Source organism: Lutra lutra, chromosome 5 (assembly GCF_902655055.1).
Source record: "Lutra lutra chromosome 5, mLutLut1.2, whole genome shotgun sequence".
Classification (NCBI taxonomy): Eukaryota; Metazoa; Chordata; class Mammalia; order Carnivora; family Mustelidae; genus Lutra; species Lutra lutra.
Genome location: NC_062282.1, coordinates 7,058,295 through 7,078,081, shown reverse-complemented (window position 1 = coordinate 7,078,081; position 19,787 = coordinate 7,058,295). Strand labels below are relative to the sequence as shown.

At 45.2% G+C, this 19,787-nt stretch overlaps 1 protein-coding gene across 11 annotated transcripts in view; it reads left to right on the top strand.

Moving 5' to 3' along the window:
* The window catches only part of SEMA5A (semaphorin 5A), a 469,481-nt gene that overhangs the window by 402,542 nt on the left and 47,152 nt on the right, over positions 1–19,787 (top strand). For all 11 annotated transcript variants that reach the window (XR_007127428.1, XM_047729868.1, XM_047729867.1 and 8 more), the window contains one exon: positions 4,174–4,321. Coding sequence is in view for 10 of the 11 variants with exons in the window: in XM_047729868.1 (XP_047585824.1) it covers positions 4,174–4,321 (148 nt within the window). In the remaining variant the exon portion in view is untranslated. The remainder of the gene's footprint in view (positions 1–4,173; positions 4,322–19,787) is intronic.

The window sequence follows — 19,787 nt, the reverse complement described above, 5'->3', positions numbered from 1 at the left end:
CCACACACACTGAATGGGAGGGGATCACGCAAGGTGTGACTTCAGGAGGGGGGAGCACGGGGACCACATCAGAGTCTGCCCCCATTGTATTATTAAAGTTAAGAGTCCCAGGAACCAATGGGGGCTTATTATATGATTTTTATTATTTGATTATTTTTTATCATTTTTTTAATTATATTCGCCTCTGTCTCCATAGGGTGTGTTTGCTTAGCAAGGCAACATACTGCTCCCTTATAAGTCATTCCTCTTCCTTAATGGGTTCTCTTAGCTCTCTCCTGGGGTAAAAGTTAATAGTAGGGGGAACTCGGTGTATATATAGTTTCTCCAGTACAATAGAGACTTGATTATTCCAGTATGTTCCAGGAAAGGGACGGCCACTTGAGCTGAGCCAGGAGAAGATGGCTCTGATGGGATCCTGACTGGTTCAGGATTGGCAGGGGCTGCAGTGGGAAACTAGCACGGACCAAACCAGAGCAGAACGCAGCTGGTAGCATGAAGAGATAAGACCAGAAACGATGCAGTGGCGAGAAACTAGTCCGTATGGGGTTATGAAAGACAGTTCTTTTCACAGAGACGAGCTTTATGGAAAAATTGATAATTTATAGAGAAATATTGCTGGGTTATTAATTCAGTTTTAAATGCAAAATGAGAATGAGCAGTCACGGGCAAAATTGAAATCTTAGTTTTTAATGCATCATGAAATATATCTGACTTGCAGTGCTTTAAGGTACTAGAGAGCCAGCAGAGCCAATAAAGTGTCAGCAGTGTCCAGCTGTTACATGGCAAATCTGGCTGTGTGTGGAGGCCTGTGTGGGAAGAACCACTGGCTAGTCCATTATATAGATATTTGATTCATAAATTAGTAAAAATCCTTGAACACGCAGAGTCATCAAGGTAACTAACTTCTGATCCCCCTTGTTGTCTATAACCAGGAAAGATGCTGAAGAGTCAATGGTAGTTTAGCAAGAGACCTGCTGTTGGGAGCATGTGTTGGTCAGGGGGGCAGAGCAAGGGGGTTGGAGGGACCCTGCTTCCATGAAACTGTGGGAAACCCAGGGTTGGGCGGTTTTGAGGGCTTTGCCTCTGACCAGACTCTCCTGCGGTGGGGTGGGGGGGGCTTGTGAGTGAAAACCCAGATGTGAAGGGGCAGAGCTGGCTAGCCTACAGTTGCTACTGCCCTCCCAACCCTCCTTGCAGAGGGTGACACAGTCACATATCTTGGTGTCACTGTTTTCCCAGGACCACTGTAAAAAGAGAAGAGAGAAAAATGGAAGGCAAGTGGTGGATAACTTTAAAATGCAGCCAACTATATCATTTATTGACACTGCTTGCAAGTTCTAGGCTACACGCAGTTTTCAGGCTCTCCTGCTGCAGATTCAGTTGTTCTAACGTGCTGGGTGATTTCAGACCTGGCCCGCCATAGGCAAATCCGAGAAAGTATTTGTGCACCGTGATGTACTTTACTATGGGAAAATGGTAGCTCCCTTGCTGTGTTTTTTATTAAAAGCCAAGTGTCTTTAAGCATATTTAGCAAGATTTTCCTTTGCTCTCCGTATTCTTTTATGGCTTGTTTTTGTTTCCTTAAAGTACAATGAGGGTAAGGAGTCCTGGTCGTCTATACCGTTTAAATGTTGGTGTATCGGTGTGGAAACGGGAGGTGGCCTTCTATGTCTCAGTCTATCCACATGCGACAAGGCACCCGTGGGTATTTTGAATCAAATGCTGTGAGCTCTGATGGTCTGAGTTTTCTTTTCTCCCAGACATGTCCTTGAATGGCACCTTCCTCTTGGGATGCTCCGATCCTCGGCACATGTGTTCATAGTCCCTGGGCAGTCAAGGACATTTTCCTTCTTGCAGTTCTGCGTGTTTGCCCATGCTTCCTGACCTCCAGTTCTTTTCATCTGTTGTCCCCTCAATTTCGTTTGGGCTCTCCTACCTAGAGGTCCCCCTGTCTTAATTAGAAAACACCTTCCCTTTCTCCTCTACACATAAGTGTGTCCATGGCCCTGAACTCTGAGAGTCAGAGCCCTGGGAGGCTGTGTACTTATGACTGTCCGGAAGAGGGAAACCAAATGCTTCTCTTTCTTAAAAATTGAGAAGATGAAAGAGAAAGGATTGTTCAGTCCCATTGACTAGTCTTCTGTGTGACTGTTTAGAGAAACTAAACCAGGTGCCTTAGTGGTTCTCGCCTTTGGAGGCTTCTCAGCCATGGCCTATCAGCTCTCTCTTCCCAGAAGGATGCGTGTCTCCCACGTTCCCATAAATGGGAGGCTGATGTGTGGCTCTATTGTTCGCCTCTTGGTCTTTCTCTGCACTCACAGTTGCCACATCTTTGCTCCACTCTACCAAACCCAAGGGTGTTCCTTTCCCTCCTCTTTCCACCACCGTCATGTCCATCCAGCTTGGAACACGTCTCCCTTGCATTGTTGCGATCCATTCTCCCCTGGTTGGCATTTGCTCCCTCCAGTCTTCCTGCTGTGGGCTCTTTGAAGACCAGACACCACACTTAATGCATGGAGAGCTCCAGAGATCTCAGGGAGCTCCAGGCCACCGGTCGGATGAGGCAGAAACCCGGGGAGCGCAGTCTCCACTCTCGAACTCGGCCGGTGCTGCTTTATCTCTCGAGCCCTGTGGGCCTTTGAATTTCAAGTGTTTCCTCCCTTGTTGTAAAGGTCAGTGATGCTACTTCCCATCACCCTCTTCTGTTCTCTTCTCCAGGTCACCTTTCTCCCTTCACTCTTCCCATTTCTATGTTCTGTTCTTTTCCACAGTGGCGGCCTTTGCTCACTTTGCCTCATCCTGTGGACTCCCCTCGGCTTGGCCTGGCTCTGAAGCCTTCACATTCTCTCCAGAGTTTTCCTGGTTTGGTGGAAAAACACTTGAATCTTATCAGTATTTACCATTTGGAAACTGCACTCTCCAAATGACTTCTCCTGGTTTCTGGAAACCAGCTACCATTTGCCCTTACTTTCTACTCATTAAGACAGTATTTTCTGTTCTGGGCTTATGTCCATTTCCCGATATTCATCTTGGGTTGTAAACACCTGTCGTATGGAAATGTGCTTTGTAATGCCCTTTGCGTAATGCCCTACAGGATTTAGCATTTATTAAGAACCATGACATTGCAGGTGATGGACTTTGCCTCGCAGATGAGAGTCTCTCTGCCTTATGTCTGAATCCAGATGGGGAGAGACACGTCAGGAAGAGTCTTGCATGCTGCTGTCCTCTAGAAGCTAAATTTCTGCGTGGAAGGTGTATAACTAGATTTAAATAGTCCTTCAGATGGCCAGATATGTCTTGCTAAGTTTGCTTATGGGTAGAGCAATCTCCTTCTCCCAAGAGGCTAGAACCTAAGGAACGCCAGGTTGTTTCCTTCTTGGTTTTTTTGCTTGTTTGTTTGTTCATTTGTTTCTCTCATTTGGCTTCATTTCACTTGTAGTGTTAAAGGCCGAGGAGAAATGTGACTCATCTAAGGCTAACAAGGGCCCTGTGTAGTTGGCTAGCAATTGACAATGAATGTACACTTAGAAGTACAGAGTATAGAGCTAGGACCATTGTTTGTAAATAGTTATTCCACTTTTCTGGAATAACTGGTGGTCTTTTAAATTAAGGTTGTTTGATGTCATTTTGAGAGTCTGCAGATAAATTTAAAAATCCAATAACCTAAGAAGTATATGGCATGAGGCTTCCTGCTAAAGTCAGACTTTAATTTGTATTAATAGGATTGTGCACCTTATTTGATTCAAGAATGAGAAATGAGTTCTAAATACAGTTTTGCTGACTTTATGTCCGTAACCTACTTTATCTTCCAGTGTCTGTTTAGAAGATAAACGCCCTGCCTAGATGTTCTCTGTGTGTCCCATTTTGGGCGCCTATTTGAAGGGTTTTGTCTTCTTTGTTTCTCCTCTAATTGGCTGCACAGGAAGCTCCATCCTGCATTGTGAGTTGAGCATTTTCCTCGCTGTGTCCCGTGCATTCCGTTGTCTGTGCCCTCACAGCATGGCCAGCACCACATCTGCCCCCTTTACCGTGCCACCACTCCGCACACGCAGAGCCCCTCCATGCGGAGCATGCCCATGGGTTCAACATCGGTGCAGGGACAGACTGTGGAAAGGTCTGTGGCTTCATACTGCCCTGAACGGCTTCCTTTTCCTCTTGGTTTCCCCATCACAGATACTGCAACGAACACTTGCTGTGTCCCCCGCACATGTTCTGGACAGGCTGGGGTCCCTGGGAACGGTGCACAGCCCAGTGTGGGGGCGGCATTCAAGCTCGCCGCAGGACCTGCGAGAACGGACCTGACTGCGCAGGCTGTAATGTGGTGAGTACGGACCTTTGTTGTTTCCAGCCCATGTCCCGAGCCAGTACACACTGGGTGCTCTGCATACACTTGATATATGGCAAGAATTAGGTGTTCTGCAAACACAAGGTACTCTGGACACACTTGATATACTGCATTAGGTGTTCTGCAAACACTACATGCTTTATAAACTGGACGCTCTGCACACAGTAGATGCTCTACAGATACTACATGCTCTCACGCACCAGATATTCTGAGAACATTGGGTTTTCCACAGGCACTAGGATGCTCTGCAAACATGAAATGCTCTGTAAACATGACATCTCCAGGCGCAAGGTACTCTGCATGCACTATGTGCTGTAAATCATGTAAGTTTCTCTGGTTAAAGAGAATATTTGGAGGAAATAGTGGAAGTTCATGGTAGCTTGGAGGCTTTTTGAATAAAATATTTACTTCTGGGATAAACGCCCCCTGGAGTTCTTCAATTCCGATTTCTGAGCTATGACATAGCTTCAGTCTGCTTACCTCTGCTCACGATACTCAGTTTGGGAAAATGGTATATAAGGTCTCCACACTGAACCACACTAAGGTATAGAACCGAGACACTCTGAGACTTGAGAAACTTCGTGGAGCTATTGTCAGAGCACATTGGGGCCAATTCGGAGGGAATCGAAGACAACTTAGAGTTTTGTTTGTCTTCTGCCTTAGCAGGTCATATTTCTTTTAACACTCTAAACCCTTAAATAAAATTCCACTCATGCGAGCACTTTTCCAAAGGCCCATTGTCCCTCTTCCTGCACCACCTTCAAGAATGACTGAGTGCTGAAGGCCCCTGGGCTCCCACCTTGCGCAGCTTCCCGTGCGCTGGCCCCTAGAGCCCGCGGTGCGTGGGCGTGTGCTGGGGGAGATGTTCCGCACCAGCGGGTCTGGCTTGGCCTCCTTCCTCGCTGATCTTTCCAGTTGTCCTTTGCATTGCCTTCATAACCTTGGTTCCGGAGGCTGAGCGATGTTTCCGTGCTGCGGTAAAGCACGGTTACACATTCCAGAGTTCCCTGGAGAACTCAGACAGAGGGAGAGGGTAGAGGCATTTTTGTCATATGCCCAACCCGAGGAGATTTCTGTTATCGGGATTCGCAGCTGGATTCCTTCCCCTTCTGTTGCCGTAGCTTTAATAGAAGCTCTTATTGGTTCTAGAAACACTTCTTTCTGGGTTGGCTTGGCCTTAATTTTGGCCATGAAGAGTGGTCAGTGTGGAATGATAAATGAAGACTCTCAGTGCAGTTTGGGATGCTAAAGGTATTGTTTTTTCAGATGCTGAAACTTAAAATTATTTATTAAGATGTGCAGAGTAAATCTGTGAACACTCAGTTGCTCTAGGAAAACAGTTCAAATGGAGTAGCTTTATTCTTTACTGAAATACATCATTTCCTGCTTCTGGTGGCTCAGCGTCAGAGACGGGGATCCCCACTCATATGTCAAGGTTCGTCTCCTCAGCTGGGATTCCGCGGGGCTGGACGACCTGAGTCGATCTTGCACTTTAGTTTCTAAAACTTTCCAGTACAGAGAACTCAGAGAAAACATTTCAGGTCATTCGTTTTCTTATTATAAATTGACTTCAATAATTACATTTATTAACAGTTTAATGAAAGAAATGTATGAAGGAAAGTAAGCAGATCTATGTAGTCACTGGAAAGAGAGAGAGAGAGTGCGTGTTTCTGATTATAAATGTAAAAACTGAATGTCTTCCTGACGTGTTAATGTGTTTATTGCTTTGTGTCCAAATTTGTGGAACTATAGTTTTTGCAACAAATGTAACATCAATTTTCAAATCCAGACAAATGTCATGCGTGTCTCCAGTGAGCCTAATGTCAGTTCTTGGGTGTGTTAGTTTGGGGTGGGGGAAGTTGTTTGTTTTTTCTTCTTGGTCATGTATGTCCAAAAAGGTATCACTGTGGCACGATGGAGCAGTCTGCTTTTTTTTTTTTTTTTTAAGACTTTATCTATTTATTTGAAAGAGAGAGAGAGAGAAAAAACAGAGGGAGAGGGAAAAGCAGATTCCCCATGGAACGAAGAGCCGGACGTGGGACTCAATTTCAGGACTCTGGTATCATGACCTGAGCCAAAGACAGATGCTTAACCAATAGCCGCCCAGGTGCTCAAGCATTCTGCTCTTTTATGATAGAAACACAACATTTATTTTTCTTCCCCTGTGGCTTTTCCCACTTACTCCAGTTCCTGTCTCTTTGAAGGCACTAATGCCAAGTGAACGACGGAAGCAGGAGGAAGGAGAGGCTTGGCTTTGTTGGATGGCTGAGAAAAATGGATCCCATCAGTTCAATCCCTAAGTTTATTTTAAAATGATAGTTACTTAAAATTATATGCTGATTGTCAAATTCTTGCTATAGTTTATAAATCTTGAGCCCCAAAGTAGGTTCCTTTTTTATGGAGGTCTTCTAGAAGGTAATAGCTGGTAAGTGTACGTAACATTTTGATTTGTGAGTCATGAAGTTGATTACCCACTTGCCAATGTCTATATGGCTGATGACTCATGTGGCATTTCTAAATCTGTCTTATCCTCCAAGAAGGGGACAACAGTCCCTTCCCCCACAGGACAACTATGAGTATCAAAGGTGGTGATGCTTGAGAGACTCTGGCCTTTCCTTCTTACCCTTATTTCTGTTTGTTACTCCTGGACTCCAGCTGCTTCACCAAGTTAAGCTTACCGAAAATGACAGTATGCCAATGCCATGTTTTTTACACAGTAAAAGACACATCTGTGGAAACGATAAGAACTCGAATTCCTGAGGACTATAGCAGTTTATAGAAAAAGAGTTGATTTCAAGTTCAAGTATGAATAAGATATAAAAGACAAGAATCTTTTCTTGCTCCACCATGTTAAAATGGAAATACTATGAAAAGATTTTCCAAGTGTCATCTGTGAAATTCATATGTTCTTGTCTTCAAAGAACTCTCCAAGCCTTCAAATAAATCTCAATAAGAAGTTGAGTTCAGACAAGTGAAGGGCCCCCTTTAAAGCTATTATCTTTTTCCTCGAAACCCTACTCTTAAAATTCCAAATGTTGACATTTCTTCAAGATGTTGATTTCAGTATAAGGTAGTTCCATTTTTAACTTTTTGAGGACTGCAGTACTGTTTTCCCAAGCAGCTGCACTGTTTTGCATCCCCCCAATAAGGTACCAGGGTTCCAATCCCTCCACATCCAGAAGAACCAAAATCATGATCTTAAGAGGGATATCTGCTCTCCTGTGTTCAGTGCAGCACTATTCATAAGAGCCAAGTGTGGCAAGTCTAAATGTCCATTGACAGATGAGTGGATAAAGAAAATGTGTGTACAAATGATCAAATACTATTCAGCATTTATAAGGAGGAGGTTGCATGGTGTGTAAAACACAGATGAACCTTGAGGACATCTTGCTACAGGAACTTGGCAGACACAGAGAGGCAAATACTGCATGGTGACACTTACATGAGGTATCTACAATAATCACATTCATAGACTCAAAAAGGGGAAGGGTGGTGGAATCAAGGAGCCCCACAGGGGCATGGGGAGAGGGAAAGAGGGAGTTTCTGATCAATGAGCACAGAGTTTCAGGGAAGCAAGAGGAGCAAGTTCTAGAGGTCCACTTATACGACATTGTACCTTCAGTGTCATACACAGTTTTGGGGGTAGACTTAATGTTAAATGTTCTTACTGCAGCAAAATAAGATAGAATGAAATAATAAAAAAATAAAGTTGAGGGTTAACAGTTCTGAAAGTTGAAGGGTTGGTGGCTTGAAGAGGCTGAGGCTGTTTGGAGAGCTGATTGACACAGAGTAGAGGCCTGGATCTTGTGTAGCCAGAAGTGGTATGAACCTGGGGCCCACCATGGTCCTAATGTCTGTCTTCCTCAGTGCAAGTCTGAGGCAAAGCCAGCTAGTATCCATGCTCCCAGGGCCCTGATGTTGCTGATTCTCTGATCCTGCTATCTCTTCTCTGGACCTTGGGGCACATGTATCCAGGTGACTCAGTGACCGCTTCCAGCACCTGTCCCTCCCTAGAGGCTGAGTCCTCAGCCAAGTTTATAATGAGACTCTTGATGACACACAAGGACATTTAAGGGACAGACATTTCCTCTCCACTTCCAAGTAAGCATCTCTAGAACCAAACGGCTGTCTGGTCTTCTCTGGACCTCACTGCTCCTCCATGACATGCCTACATGCATGTGACCTCACAGAGCAGAGAGGGAGCATGGCGAGGTAGGAAGAGGTGGAGCCTCTGAGTTACCCGGCACTGCAGATGCTGTTCCACCTTTCCCATCCACGTCCCTAACTGAAATATGAGGCACGAACCCCTGCGGTCGTCTTCATTTCTAACCTGTTTTGTTACGATCTAGTAACCGTCATGCTCATGTCTTACAGATCCTGACTTACTGGGTAATGTCAGATGAATGATTGAAATGAAGTAATAATTAAACATACTGGAGTTACTCTTTAGTCATGCTATGATAGACTAAAGTCCAATGTTACCTGATAAAACGCTTCCAGTAACCCTGGATGGTAGAGGAGAGAAATCAGAAATGAAGATATTGAACGGATAGCCACCAAGAGCGGGGTACATTCTGTTTGTCTTTGGTTCAGTGACAACAGCTCTGGGAATGTGACTTTACCAATGTTTTTGGAGGAGGAAAATGAGACAGCCCAGGTAGGTAACCTGTCAGAGGGCACGGAGCCTGTCTGTAGAGAAGCAGTGCCTCTTGGAGAAGTTGTTGCCATTAGGGTCTCTTCTCCAAGCCCCCATTCCCCTCCCTGCTGTGAGGAATTAGGTGAGAGGTGACAGAATCTGTGGGAGTTTTGCCACCTGGCTTTGAGCCTACGTCCCGTCAGTGCCCTGACAAGTCAACGGGATAATTATTTGATTTAAAATAGCTAGATCACTTCAGAATAGCCATTTTGGGGTTAATGATCTTTGGCCTATTTTTGTTTCATTTTTAGCCTTTTCTGGATAATACCTAGCAACCATCGTGATAATTGTTAAACCAAGTCCCTATAAATCCTAGCTGAGCACATAGCGTCTGATGAAATACTGAAATGAAATTATAACAGAGCACACTGGAGTTGTTATTTAGGCATGTTATGAGAGGTCAGCATTCTGTATTAGGTAATAGAATATGGAACTTTTATTGAGTACCTACTGTATACTGTAAACTATGCTAAGCAATTAAAAGTTGTTATGTTTATTCTCCCTGTATTCCAGCGAGGCAGATTTCATTAGTGCCTCACTTAGAGATGGGAAACTCAACCTGAGAAAGATTAATGAACCTGTCCAGTAGCAAATGGCTGGTGGGCGACTGGGCCAGCATTTTGAGAACTGGCTCACAGGCACACATTGAACTAAATGACGTAACTCCGTTTGCCTAATTCCTTTGCTGGATGCTCGGTAATAAATGAGAGGACTTTATTTTTCTTTTCCTTTTATTGAGTACAAAGTGTATCTTAGAGGAAAGAGGAGCTTTCTCTGTCCATTAGCGCCCTTGACAAAAGACTGTAGAGATTCTCATGACCATGGAAAGTAACTGAAGATGAATACAGAACACAAGTCTTCTATGTTTTGGCTGAAAATTACAACCCATGAAAGGAAGAAGGACATCATAATGTTATGGTCTATAAATGGAATTGCTTCCCAAATTATTGTAACTCAAAGTTCCTCGGAGGTTTCAGCAGATGGGTGAAAGAGTAGAGCTAAAGCAGGGTCAGATACAACAAGGATAATTCAAAGACGGGAACAGACATCGCACCACTAGCACACTAGCACTGTATTTATTACAGAAATGTCACACGAAGTGTAACACAGTTGACCAAACGCTGATTTATGCTCTCAACAGGAAGCATATGAGAGGCTCTGTTTCTTAGAAACAAAAGAGGCAGCCTACAGAAGACCCTGAAAGGTCAAGAAGAAAGACGTTAAGATCGATACACCCTGTCAGAGGGATTCTGTGAAGGTGAATCAGAGTTGACAGCACATAGTGAAAATTGTTTGGGTTAAATAATGGCACTATAGATAGATTTAGGAGCAAGCAAAACCTGGCAATTGGAAGTTTGTTTATTTTTTTAAAGATTTTATCTACTTATATTGAGAGAGAGAGAGAGAAATCATGAGCAGAGGGTAGAAGTAGAGGGGGAAGCAGGCTCCCCGTTGAACAAGGAGCCCGATGTGGGACTCGATCCCAGGACCCTGGGATCGTGACCTGAGTTGAAGGCAGATGCTTAACCGACTGAGCCACCCAGGCCCCCAGGAAGTTTAAATAGGTTGTTACAGATGAAAATAATAGCACTGTCACAAAATACTCCAGGCTCGTGGAATACATTGGAGTTTGCAAAATTTTGAAAAATGTCATCTCATGCATTCCTGATTTTCCAAATGGGAAAACCAGTGTCCCAAGAGGATGGTTTTGGCAGCCAGAGCCCTGCTGCTGGCAGAGCAAGAACCGGCTCCGGGGCTGCTCAGCACTGAGATGCTCGAAAGGTCCAGATGCTGTGGCCTCCTCAGAAATTACTGAGGCAAGCGCTGTGAGATTAACCGGCCGAAGCTAACCTCCTCCCACCCACAAAACGGGGTAGATTCAAAGCCACTTAGCAGAAAGGCTCGTTTCCTTCCCTCCTGGATCAGTACAGGATCGCTGGCACCCTGTTTATTTCTCAGTGCCATGCCGTCCACGGGAGCAGCTCAGCCTCCTCGCAAGGGCACCTGCTTCCCTCCGGCTGGGCAGCGGGCATCTCCTGTACTTGTGGCAGAAGAAACGTGAAGTCAGGGCCACGAAAGTGAGCATACACGAGTAGTTTCGGGGTTCTTCTTGTTCTTTGTGGTTGTTCGTTTGTTTTGTGCTCACAGGTGGCTTGAACACTGGTTACCCCAAGATGCGCAGTTCTGCTGTGGGGGACAGGGACCCTTTTATGAGCAGGTGCACTGGAGGTTTTCCCTTTGTTCTGTTATTTTTCTTTCCTTTGTTCCGTGCGTGCCGTGTATGCCTCGGCTAGGCTGCAGGTAAAAGGGTTGCTTCCCTTTGGGCCAAGATCCATTTCCGCGAGTTTAGTTGCTGATGCCAGCTGTGTCCCTCCTTGAGGGCCCATCACAGATGCTGACTCCTCACCTGGGTTCCTGGAGCAGCCTGTTCTGGGCGAGTCTGGAAGCTTTACTTACTTTCATGAGCCAGTTGGCCTTCTACAAGGTACAACTAGTTTAGATACAACTAGTTCTGTGCATTGTTTATGAAAATACCATGTCATACTTCTAAAATGCCCCGATTTTCTTAAACAAAATGTAATAGGTGAAATTAGATAAAATCAAGTACTGGATTCTAACTCAGCTAAAAGCATGTGGAACTTCTATAGGAAGAATAGTATTTTTCAGCATCAGCATTATAATTTCTGCAGGCCAGGAATTGTTTGAGGAACTTCTTAGGGATTTTATTATGTATCCCTGCCAGTGAACCACAGATGAGGCATTATTATTAAGATAACCATTTTTCAGGCGTGGAAACATGACACAAAGAGACGTGAAGGCGCAGCTCATGCGAGGGGCAGCCAGACTCAAGCCCAGGCATCCGTACTGACGGCCTGTGTATGTCCAGCTAAATTCAGTAGCCATGTCTGATATTTGAAAAATAATTTGGAATGGTAAAGTTTAAAAGGCTGCTCTTTTCCTGATGTTACCATAAACACAAATGTGCTTATGGAAATCTGTTTTGCCCAACTATGGTCCACAACAGGTTCGATAAAGTGAATCATTCAAGCTAAAGGCTGAAAAGAAGCAATCAGTTATCACTTACTTACTGAGAACAACATTTGACCCTTGGTGGCTTCTGAGAGTGCATGTAATTGAAGAGTCAGAGAGACTAGAGGATACCTGGGGGAGGCCTAGATATCCAGATGCTTCTGGGAGGGGCACCCACCAGTAACTATCCTCCAAAGCCACTATATACAGTTGTGCACGTTGTGTACTGCATAAATCTAAGGGGTGTTGGAGATCATTTAAATGTGAGTAGGACCCCTGCAGAAGGACAGTGCACAGCCTGCGTGCAATATGCGTGACTGCGGGGTCACCTTAGCCCTGACCGCAACACATGAAAACAGTAGTTCTTCAAAGCCTCAGAAACATATGGGGCAATGTCCCCCTGTCATTTTGAACTGCATTCGGCTTCTTGGAGGTGTGGAAGCTGAGACAGGCAAGCCTCGCATCTTAGCTTGAGCGCTATTTAAAACAGAGCTTGATCACATATTTTATCCTGGAGCTGAATCTACAGCAGCAGATGAGACAGATGAGGGGACCAAAGCAGGGAGGAAGAAAAAGCCCATATTAGGGTTTGTTTCCAGGGCTACTGCTGTGAACAGCAGGGCAGATAGCCTCCAGGATGGCTGACAAGCCTGTGGAACGGCTGTCATAAGCGCCGGGCCTCATGGACTCCCCTTCACTGAGGGAAGCTCCTGGCTGCCTACTCCCTGGGGGGCTCAGAGGAGACCCTAATGGGAATGAGACCTGTGCCCCTGGGAGACGTGGTTGGCACACAATAGCCTACACCATGCCCGCAGCTGGGATCATGGGGTAGGGGCTGCAGTGTGGGAGGCCCCAAAAGCCCTTGCTACTACTGGGCTCTGAATCCCAAACCTGAGCGCGCTCCAATGGGCTAGTGAGCCCAGGAATTCTGAAGCTGCCGTTCCGTAATTGGAGCTCAGCCCTGCTTCCTAGAATCCCATGGACTCTTGAACTCGCCACCCATCATCAGGTGGCTGGCGATGCTTATTACTGGGCAGATCGCACTTTGTTTTCCATCCGACATTTTTATCTAGCTCAGTGGTTCTCCTCCAGTGGACTAGTCCTTCCCTTGGGAAGAGCCGTTAGGGGGTCCTGGGAAAGGTCTCTGTTTTCCGTCAATGAGAGATGCGGGAAGGGATGTCTCCTTTCCTCCTCCGGCTGCTGGTGTGTCAGCAGGTGAAGCTGGAAGGCTGCTCCCCAGTTGCTGGCAGCCTGTGGGGGTGAGTGTCAGGTTGGGGCTGAGGGAAGGAACTAGCACAGCAGAGAGGCAGAGCTGGGGCTCCCCCTTGCTAGGGACTGCCTACCACGTGAGGCCCACGTTCCCCATCATTTTAGCTGGTTTGAGTCAAACCATCCTAACTGCTGTACCTGCTCCTGCCTGCCCCCCCCCACCCGAAGCCCATGGAATCCCAGATCGTCAAGGATGGAAGGGGGGTGGGCACCGCGCCCCCCCATGACCCCCAAGCTTTCTCATTCCTGTCCAGTCTCTGGAAGCTGCCTCTTAAAATCACTTCACAATGGATATTAAAAGGCGTGCTCTTTCTTGATTGCTGTATTTGTGGCAGGCGGTCTAGAATTTTCCTGTGGTTCCCATGAGCTCCGCAAAAGATCCACAAATGATTTAAAAAAAAAAAAAGATTTTATTTATTTATTTGACACATTGAGAGAGATCACAAGCAGGCGGAGAGGCAGGCAGTGAGAGAGAGAGAGAGAAGAGGAAGCAGACTCCCCACTGAGCAGAGAGCCCGACGGGGGGCTCTATCCCGGGACCCTGGGATCATGACCTGAGCCAAAGGCAGAGGCCTTAACCCACTGAGCCACCCAGGCACCCCTCCATGAAGAAGGTCACAGCGTGAACCCTTCTATTGCACCATACTTGTAAAGCGCATTCACTCCTATGTCCAGATAGTCTTCCACAGAGAAGTGGTGGATCTCCTGGGCTGAAACTTGATATTACACCTTCACTAGCATGGGAATGCCAGGAAATTGCTTTCATTTGTTAGGAGCTATCTCCGGGAAGGGCTTGCAAATCTGAAAGAGGGTCAGAGTAAAAATGCTGTATTTTGTTTAAAGAGGCGTGAGCATTTTGAAGGTGGTATCAGTACACAAAACCAACCGGCGTGCCAGGCTGGGCGCCAAAGTAAAAGTTTGCTGAAATGTAGCCTTGAGAGTTCAGGGATGGAGTTTAAGAATGGGGCATGACACCGATGGGGAGAAAAGAAAAATGATGGATGATAGGAATTAATCCATCACAAGTCTGCCTCTAGGATGTATGAATTATCATCTACCATCTCTAGAAATGGCAGTTGGTCTGGAGATCCGGACGATTTCACAAAAAATGTTTTATTTATAGTGTTAGACGAGTCGGTTGCACAGATTTCTTCGACTTTATAAAAAAATCAGGCTTGTTCCTGCCTGTAAGAATTCAAATGCAGTGATTGCAAAGTTAATTGAAAGGAGAAGCTTCCTGAAGAGCGGTTTTCTGCTGTAGAAGTGATTTAGGTGAGATGCATGCAGATTTTTTTTTCCTTTGCAGTTTATAAACCAATAAATTCCATGATAAAGACTTTCTAATACCTGACGCGAGAACATCTACAATTTACTTATGGAAACACGGTCACTGAGTAAAGTGTTCACAGTCATAAGAATTTCTACGAAATGGCCATGAGTCTGAAAATCTGTCTAGGCCTGCGTGAATTCGCACAGAAGAAACTTGACTTCGGAAAGCACAACAGATTCTCAGCTGTAGGAAAACTCAGGTCTCTTGCAAGTGATGCCAGATCTTTAACTGCAGCAAAACGTGTAATTAAATGTGACTTTCTAAATGTTTGCCTTAGTACAAGTTCCTCGAAAACAATCAGCGAGTGTTCTTTTCCAAACACAGCTTCAGTCTCTGACTGCAGCCGTGCTGACACTTTTGGGCTAATCGTGGATTATCCGGAGAGAAGGCTTCTGGAGTCCCGTAGGGTGGTGTCCTTACGTGCGGTCAGTTTCCGTAGCTCGCCTCGTCTGTTTCCGGGCGCATCAGGCACTTGCCCTGCAGCGAAAGAGAATATTCTCTTGCAGTTAAAAAGCAAGTGCATCGGATTGCATGGAGCACTGGGTGTGGTGCAAAAATAATGAATACTGTTATGCTGAAAAAATAAAAAACTAAAACTAAAAAAAAAAAATAAATAAATAAATAAAGCAAGTGCATTGTCCACTCAGACTGGCCTTCAGATGCTGTGCTGTGAAGCCGTCTCATTTGGAGACGAGGACCTCCCGGCCTGATGCGCTGTTAGCGTCAGGGACGGGCTCTCGCATTCCCTGGCTTCTTCAGGTCCTTCCGGCTCCCCTCCTCTTCTGACAATGTGTATTTCAGGGAAGACCTCCCTGCGCAGGCTGGGGCCGGGAGAGGAATGCGTGCGAAGAACATTCCTCACACCCCACCCTCCCGCTGGGAGGCCCGGGGGTGTACCCAACCTACTGACCGAAGAGCTGGGGAAGGGTGGGGTCGTCATGACAATGGAGGGCATAGTGCCTCAGCGGACTCCTTTCTGAAACACTCCAGAATCCAGTAAATAAACAAGCAAACGAAAACTGGGAGAGAAATGGCTTCGATCAAAGACTTTTGTCGTTTCCTGAATTGATCGAACTTCTTGTTGTGTGATCCTCGTCTGGTTGACTCAGTTTGGCAGAGCCCTGCGTACGTCACGGTCTTAAGGGGGATTTGCCTGAATACACGCTGATATGACGAGACTCTGAGCATCTCGATTTTTTTTTACCCATCCCTCCACACACACCGTTTTCTTTCCACCATGACTGAATGACTGTTAAGCTCCTACCTGTGATGGGCTGTGGGGACGGCAGGGGGCATTAGGGACCCACGATCCCTGCTCAAGACTTCAGAACCAGGCTTCCGTTGTGAAGCTTACCCCCCAGGTGGTTTCTACACTAGTTTGTTCATTGTTTCCTTGGTGGGTTCTGTTCATGCCCCTGTTCACTCACAAGGATGGGACCTGCTGTATAAATAGTTCACACGTGTACAGATGCAGGCGGAGGATTTTCCAATGAGGTCTGATCCCGCTATTGTCATTTGGTTTGGCTCACAGCGGGCAGATCTTCCTCTTAGAGAAGTAACATACATGTTTAATTATATCAACAATATGGTTTAATTTGTGTTTTGCTTAAGATTTGCATTTCCCACTTTTTTATTATTTCATCCAAGTGCTCTCTGTGGAATTATTAAACGTGTATAATTTTGGTGGTTAAAACAATTCACATACATGATAATTTTCAAAGCAACTTGTAATTAAGTAAGGAAGGGAAGCAACAGATGTTGGAACCGGAGAAAATGGTTTTCCAACGTTGACTGTTTTTCCCAGATGCCGTGGTTTCTTCTTCCCCAAGGGCTCCCCAGTCCTAAAGTGTGTAAGAACTACAGCCCTGTGAAGAACCCTTTTATGTGAGTACAAGGAAAACCCTAAGAGGCTCCTGCTACATTTAGATTTTTTCCCTTTAATAGTTCTAAGCAGAAATAATACAAGGTGATGTGTGGAAGCCTTTGAAAGTTGTCAGGAAAAAAAAAAAGCATAATTGTTTTGCTCTGTGGTCTCATGATATGCCGCAAGCACGTACTTCGAACAGTAGTGTCCCCGTTTCTCTCCATGGCATAGTTTCTCAAGATCCGTTTGACTTACAGTATCTCAGGAGACTCTGGATTGGAGGGAAAGTTGCAGTAAAGACTCTTAAAGATAGAATTGGCTCATACCAGGCCACATTCTTGCATGATTTTATAAAGCCATGCTGCGTGAGAAAGTCACATCCCACACACGACCATTTGGCATCTTGCTTCTGTCATGATGTGAAACATTTCCCACATCTGTTCCAGTCTATGAAATGGCCCCAGTGTGAGAGCAGTCCTCGAAGGAACTCGAGGGTCATCACGTGGGAAGAAGGAATGGTGCCAGCGGAGAGAAGGAAGCCGAGGGACCCACCTGATGAAATTCTCCCGGCTCTGCGTCTGTGGAACCAGGAGCACGTGAACTGTAGCCTCTCGAAAGAGGGCAAGACAAAAATAGTAGGGCCAACAGATGGAATCCAGACATCAAGAGGAGCCTCTGATGTTCACCAGGCAAATTTTGTTCGGAAGCTTATTTAATTGATTCCTTTCCCTTATCTTCACAACTCCTAATAGCTTTTAGTGATAAGACCTCGCCATCTGTGCGGGTTACATGCGTCGTCCTTCATAATTAATTTCTCTAATGGTGTAATCTCCTACAGTATTGTTAATTTCTGAATAGTTTTACACATGGAAAGAAAACAAACCCTCAGTGGCTTTAGTCCCTGACTCATGTCGGTCATCCCATCCTGTGTAGAATTTTCAGAGCTTTTCATCTGTAGACCCGATTGGCCAAAACTGTTGGGAATCTACTGTGTGTAAAGAAGTGTATTAGGTGCTAGGGAAGGTGTGCAGATACGTACAATAAAATTCCTAACCTCAAAGAGCTGAGTCCCCAGCCTAGGAAGAAAAGTACAGATCACATGGCTAGAATGTAAGGAACAAGTGAGGAATACCAGTGGGACAGGGAAGAGGAAACAGAGTGCAGAGGACAGGGAGGTTACTTCTGGCTGGATGGGCCAACAGCCCCGCAAGCTGTGGCCACGACCTGGCCCAGGTGAGATGGAGTGGGAGCTTCTCTGGGAATGAAGTGTGCATGAGGGTTGTGGATTGGAGGACGTAGGGAATTCACCAGGACCTGAAAGGAAGACGCTGATTTGGAAAGCGAGTTGATTCGTTCCAACAGGGTTGTCAATACCAGGCTGAAGGTGCTTATTACTTGGCTCTCGTTGACTTGCTGTTGCAGTTCCAAAATCGTAGAGAGGCTTGACTTTGTGGGGTTAATGTTGACCCAGTACAACTCTACTACTGACTTCAGACATTTAAGCTACGTCACGTTTTCATTGTTTTTCCTTGGCAGTGAAAAAAAGAAGTGTTGTTTTTACTAAAAAGATAGACACTATCTAATCTGAAATATATGTGTGTTGTGGATGCAGATACATGAGGGTTCGTATGTGTGTGGTCCTTATTCTGAAATATGCTACTTTCCCACAAGTATTGGTTCAACCTTAGCAGGCACTTGCTCCCCAACCTAAAAAGCTTAAATTTAAGGTCAGCGTCCAAAAATATGTCATATAAACTTGGGTTTAGTCCTATTTTGGAGAGGAAATTCTCATCACCAGCGATGGGATGAACTAATTTGTTTTTAAACTGACTAAGTAATAACAACAAAAATGTATTTTAAGATTTTAAAGTCAGGGACAATATCTATTTTATTCATGATTGTGTCCTCAATATCCAGCAGAATGTAGGATAAAGGGGTAAATAAACCTAGTTATTAAATTCATGTGTTAATTTTTTTTTTTTTAAAGATTTTATTTAGTTATTTGACAGAGATCACAAGTAGGCAGAGAGGCAGGCAGAGAGAGAGAGGAAGGGAAGCAGGCTCTCCGCTGAGCAGAGAGCCTGACGTGGGGCTCGATCCCAGGACCCTGAGACCGTGACCCGAGCCGAAGGCAGAGGCTTAACCCACTGAGCCACCCAGGCGCCCCTCATGTGTTAATTTTTTAAAGATGGTGGCAGCTTGGGGAAATATTGTCAGCATCTTCTCCAATGAAGTGATTATTCTCATGGATTCTGTGGCCCTTGTCGGCTCTGTGGTTTCTCCTTGGTCTTGTACCATGAACGTACTTTGTGGCAGGTCTTCTCTTCCGTAGAGATTCCCCACACCCCAGTGCAGTTGCCTTTACTTCACATTTAATTTTTCTTCCCATGATGTTTGCTTATGAACATTTTATTTCTTGTTCATATTCTTAAGTTATTTCAAATACTTTCTAATTAGCCTTACAAGGCTGTACCAGACGAGGCGAGCTTAGCACTGAAAACCAGTTCGCCTGCAGTAATTTTGTATGAAGCTCATTAAAATTGGTCTTGATATTAGATTATACTTGGCAGTGACCTTCCAAGACCTTATCAGATCCCCACAGGCAAGACATGGATACATATAACTAATGCAGAGCACCTCGTTAGAAAAGAAAATCTGAATTTACTATTTTAAAGTGGTTTTAAAATTTACTATTTTAAAATCTAAATTTACTATTTGAGCTCCTTCTGTAAATAAGAATTCCATGTACTGGTGATCCCGAGCTCTTTTTAGACCATCAACCTGCCTGCTAATCAAACGTTGTCTTATTTCCCACATCTTGTCCAGATCTGTCCCCGTAACAAACAAGTGTGGGGAACTGTGATTTCAAACCAGCACTTGGGATGTGGGCCGGGTGGAGTAAGACTCTGAGTAGGTTGCTGTCCTCAAGAGCTCTCAGCCTGGGACGAGAAAAATACTAAGCTGAACAACAGTGGCTTCAGGTTAGAAAGTCCCACAGTTGAATCCAGGCTATAGGTACCTGTCCGGGGAATGGAAGGAGCCAGTAAGCCTCCTGTACATGGGATGGCTTTCTCTGGAAAAACTGCCATGTCACCATTTTAAGAGGTTATTAGGGTGTTTGTGAGATGTGATTCCACGTGTGTGCCGTCATGAAGGAGTTTGACAGGCTTTTACTTGGGTGCCCATATTTTATATTATCTCAGGGCTTCTCGTGCTCTCGCATCATCTTGTCATCCTTGGCACTCATGGGTCA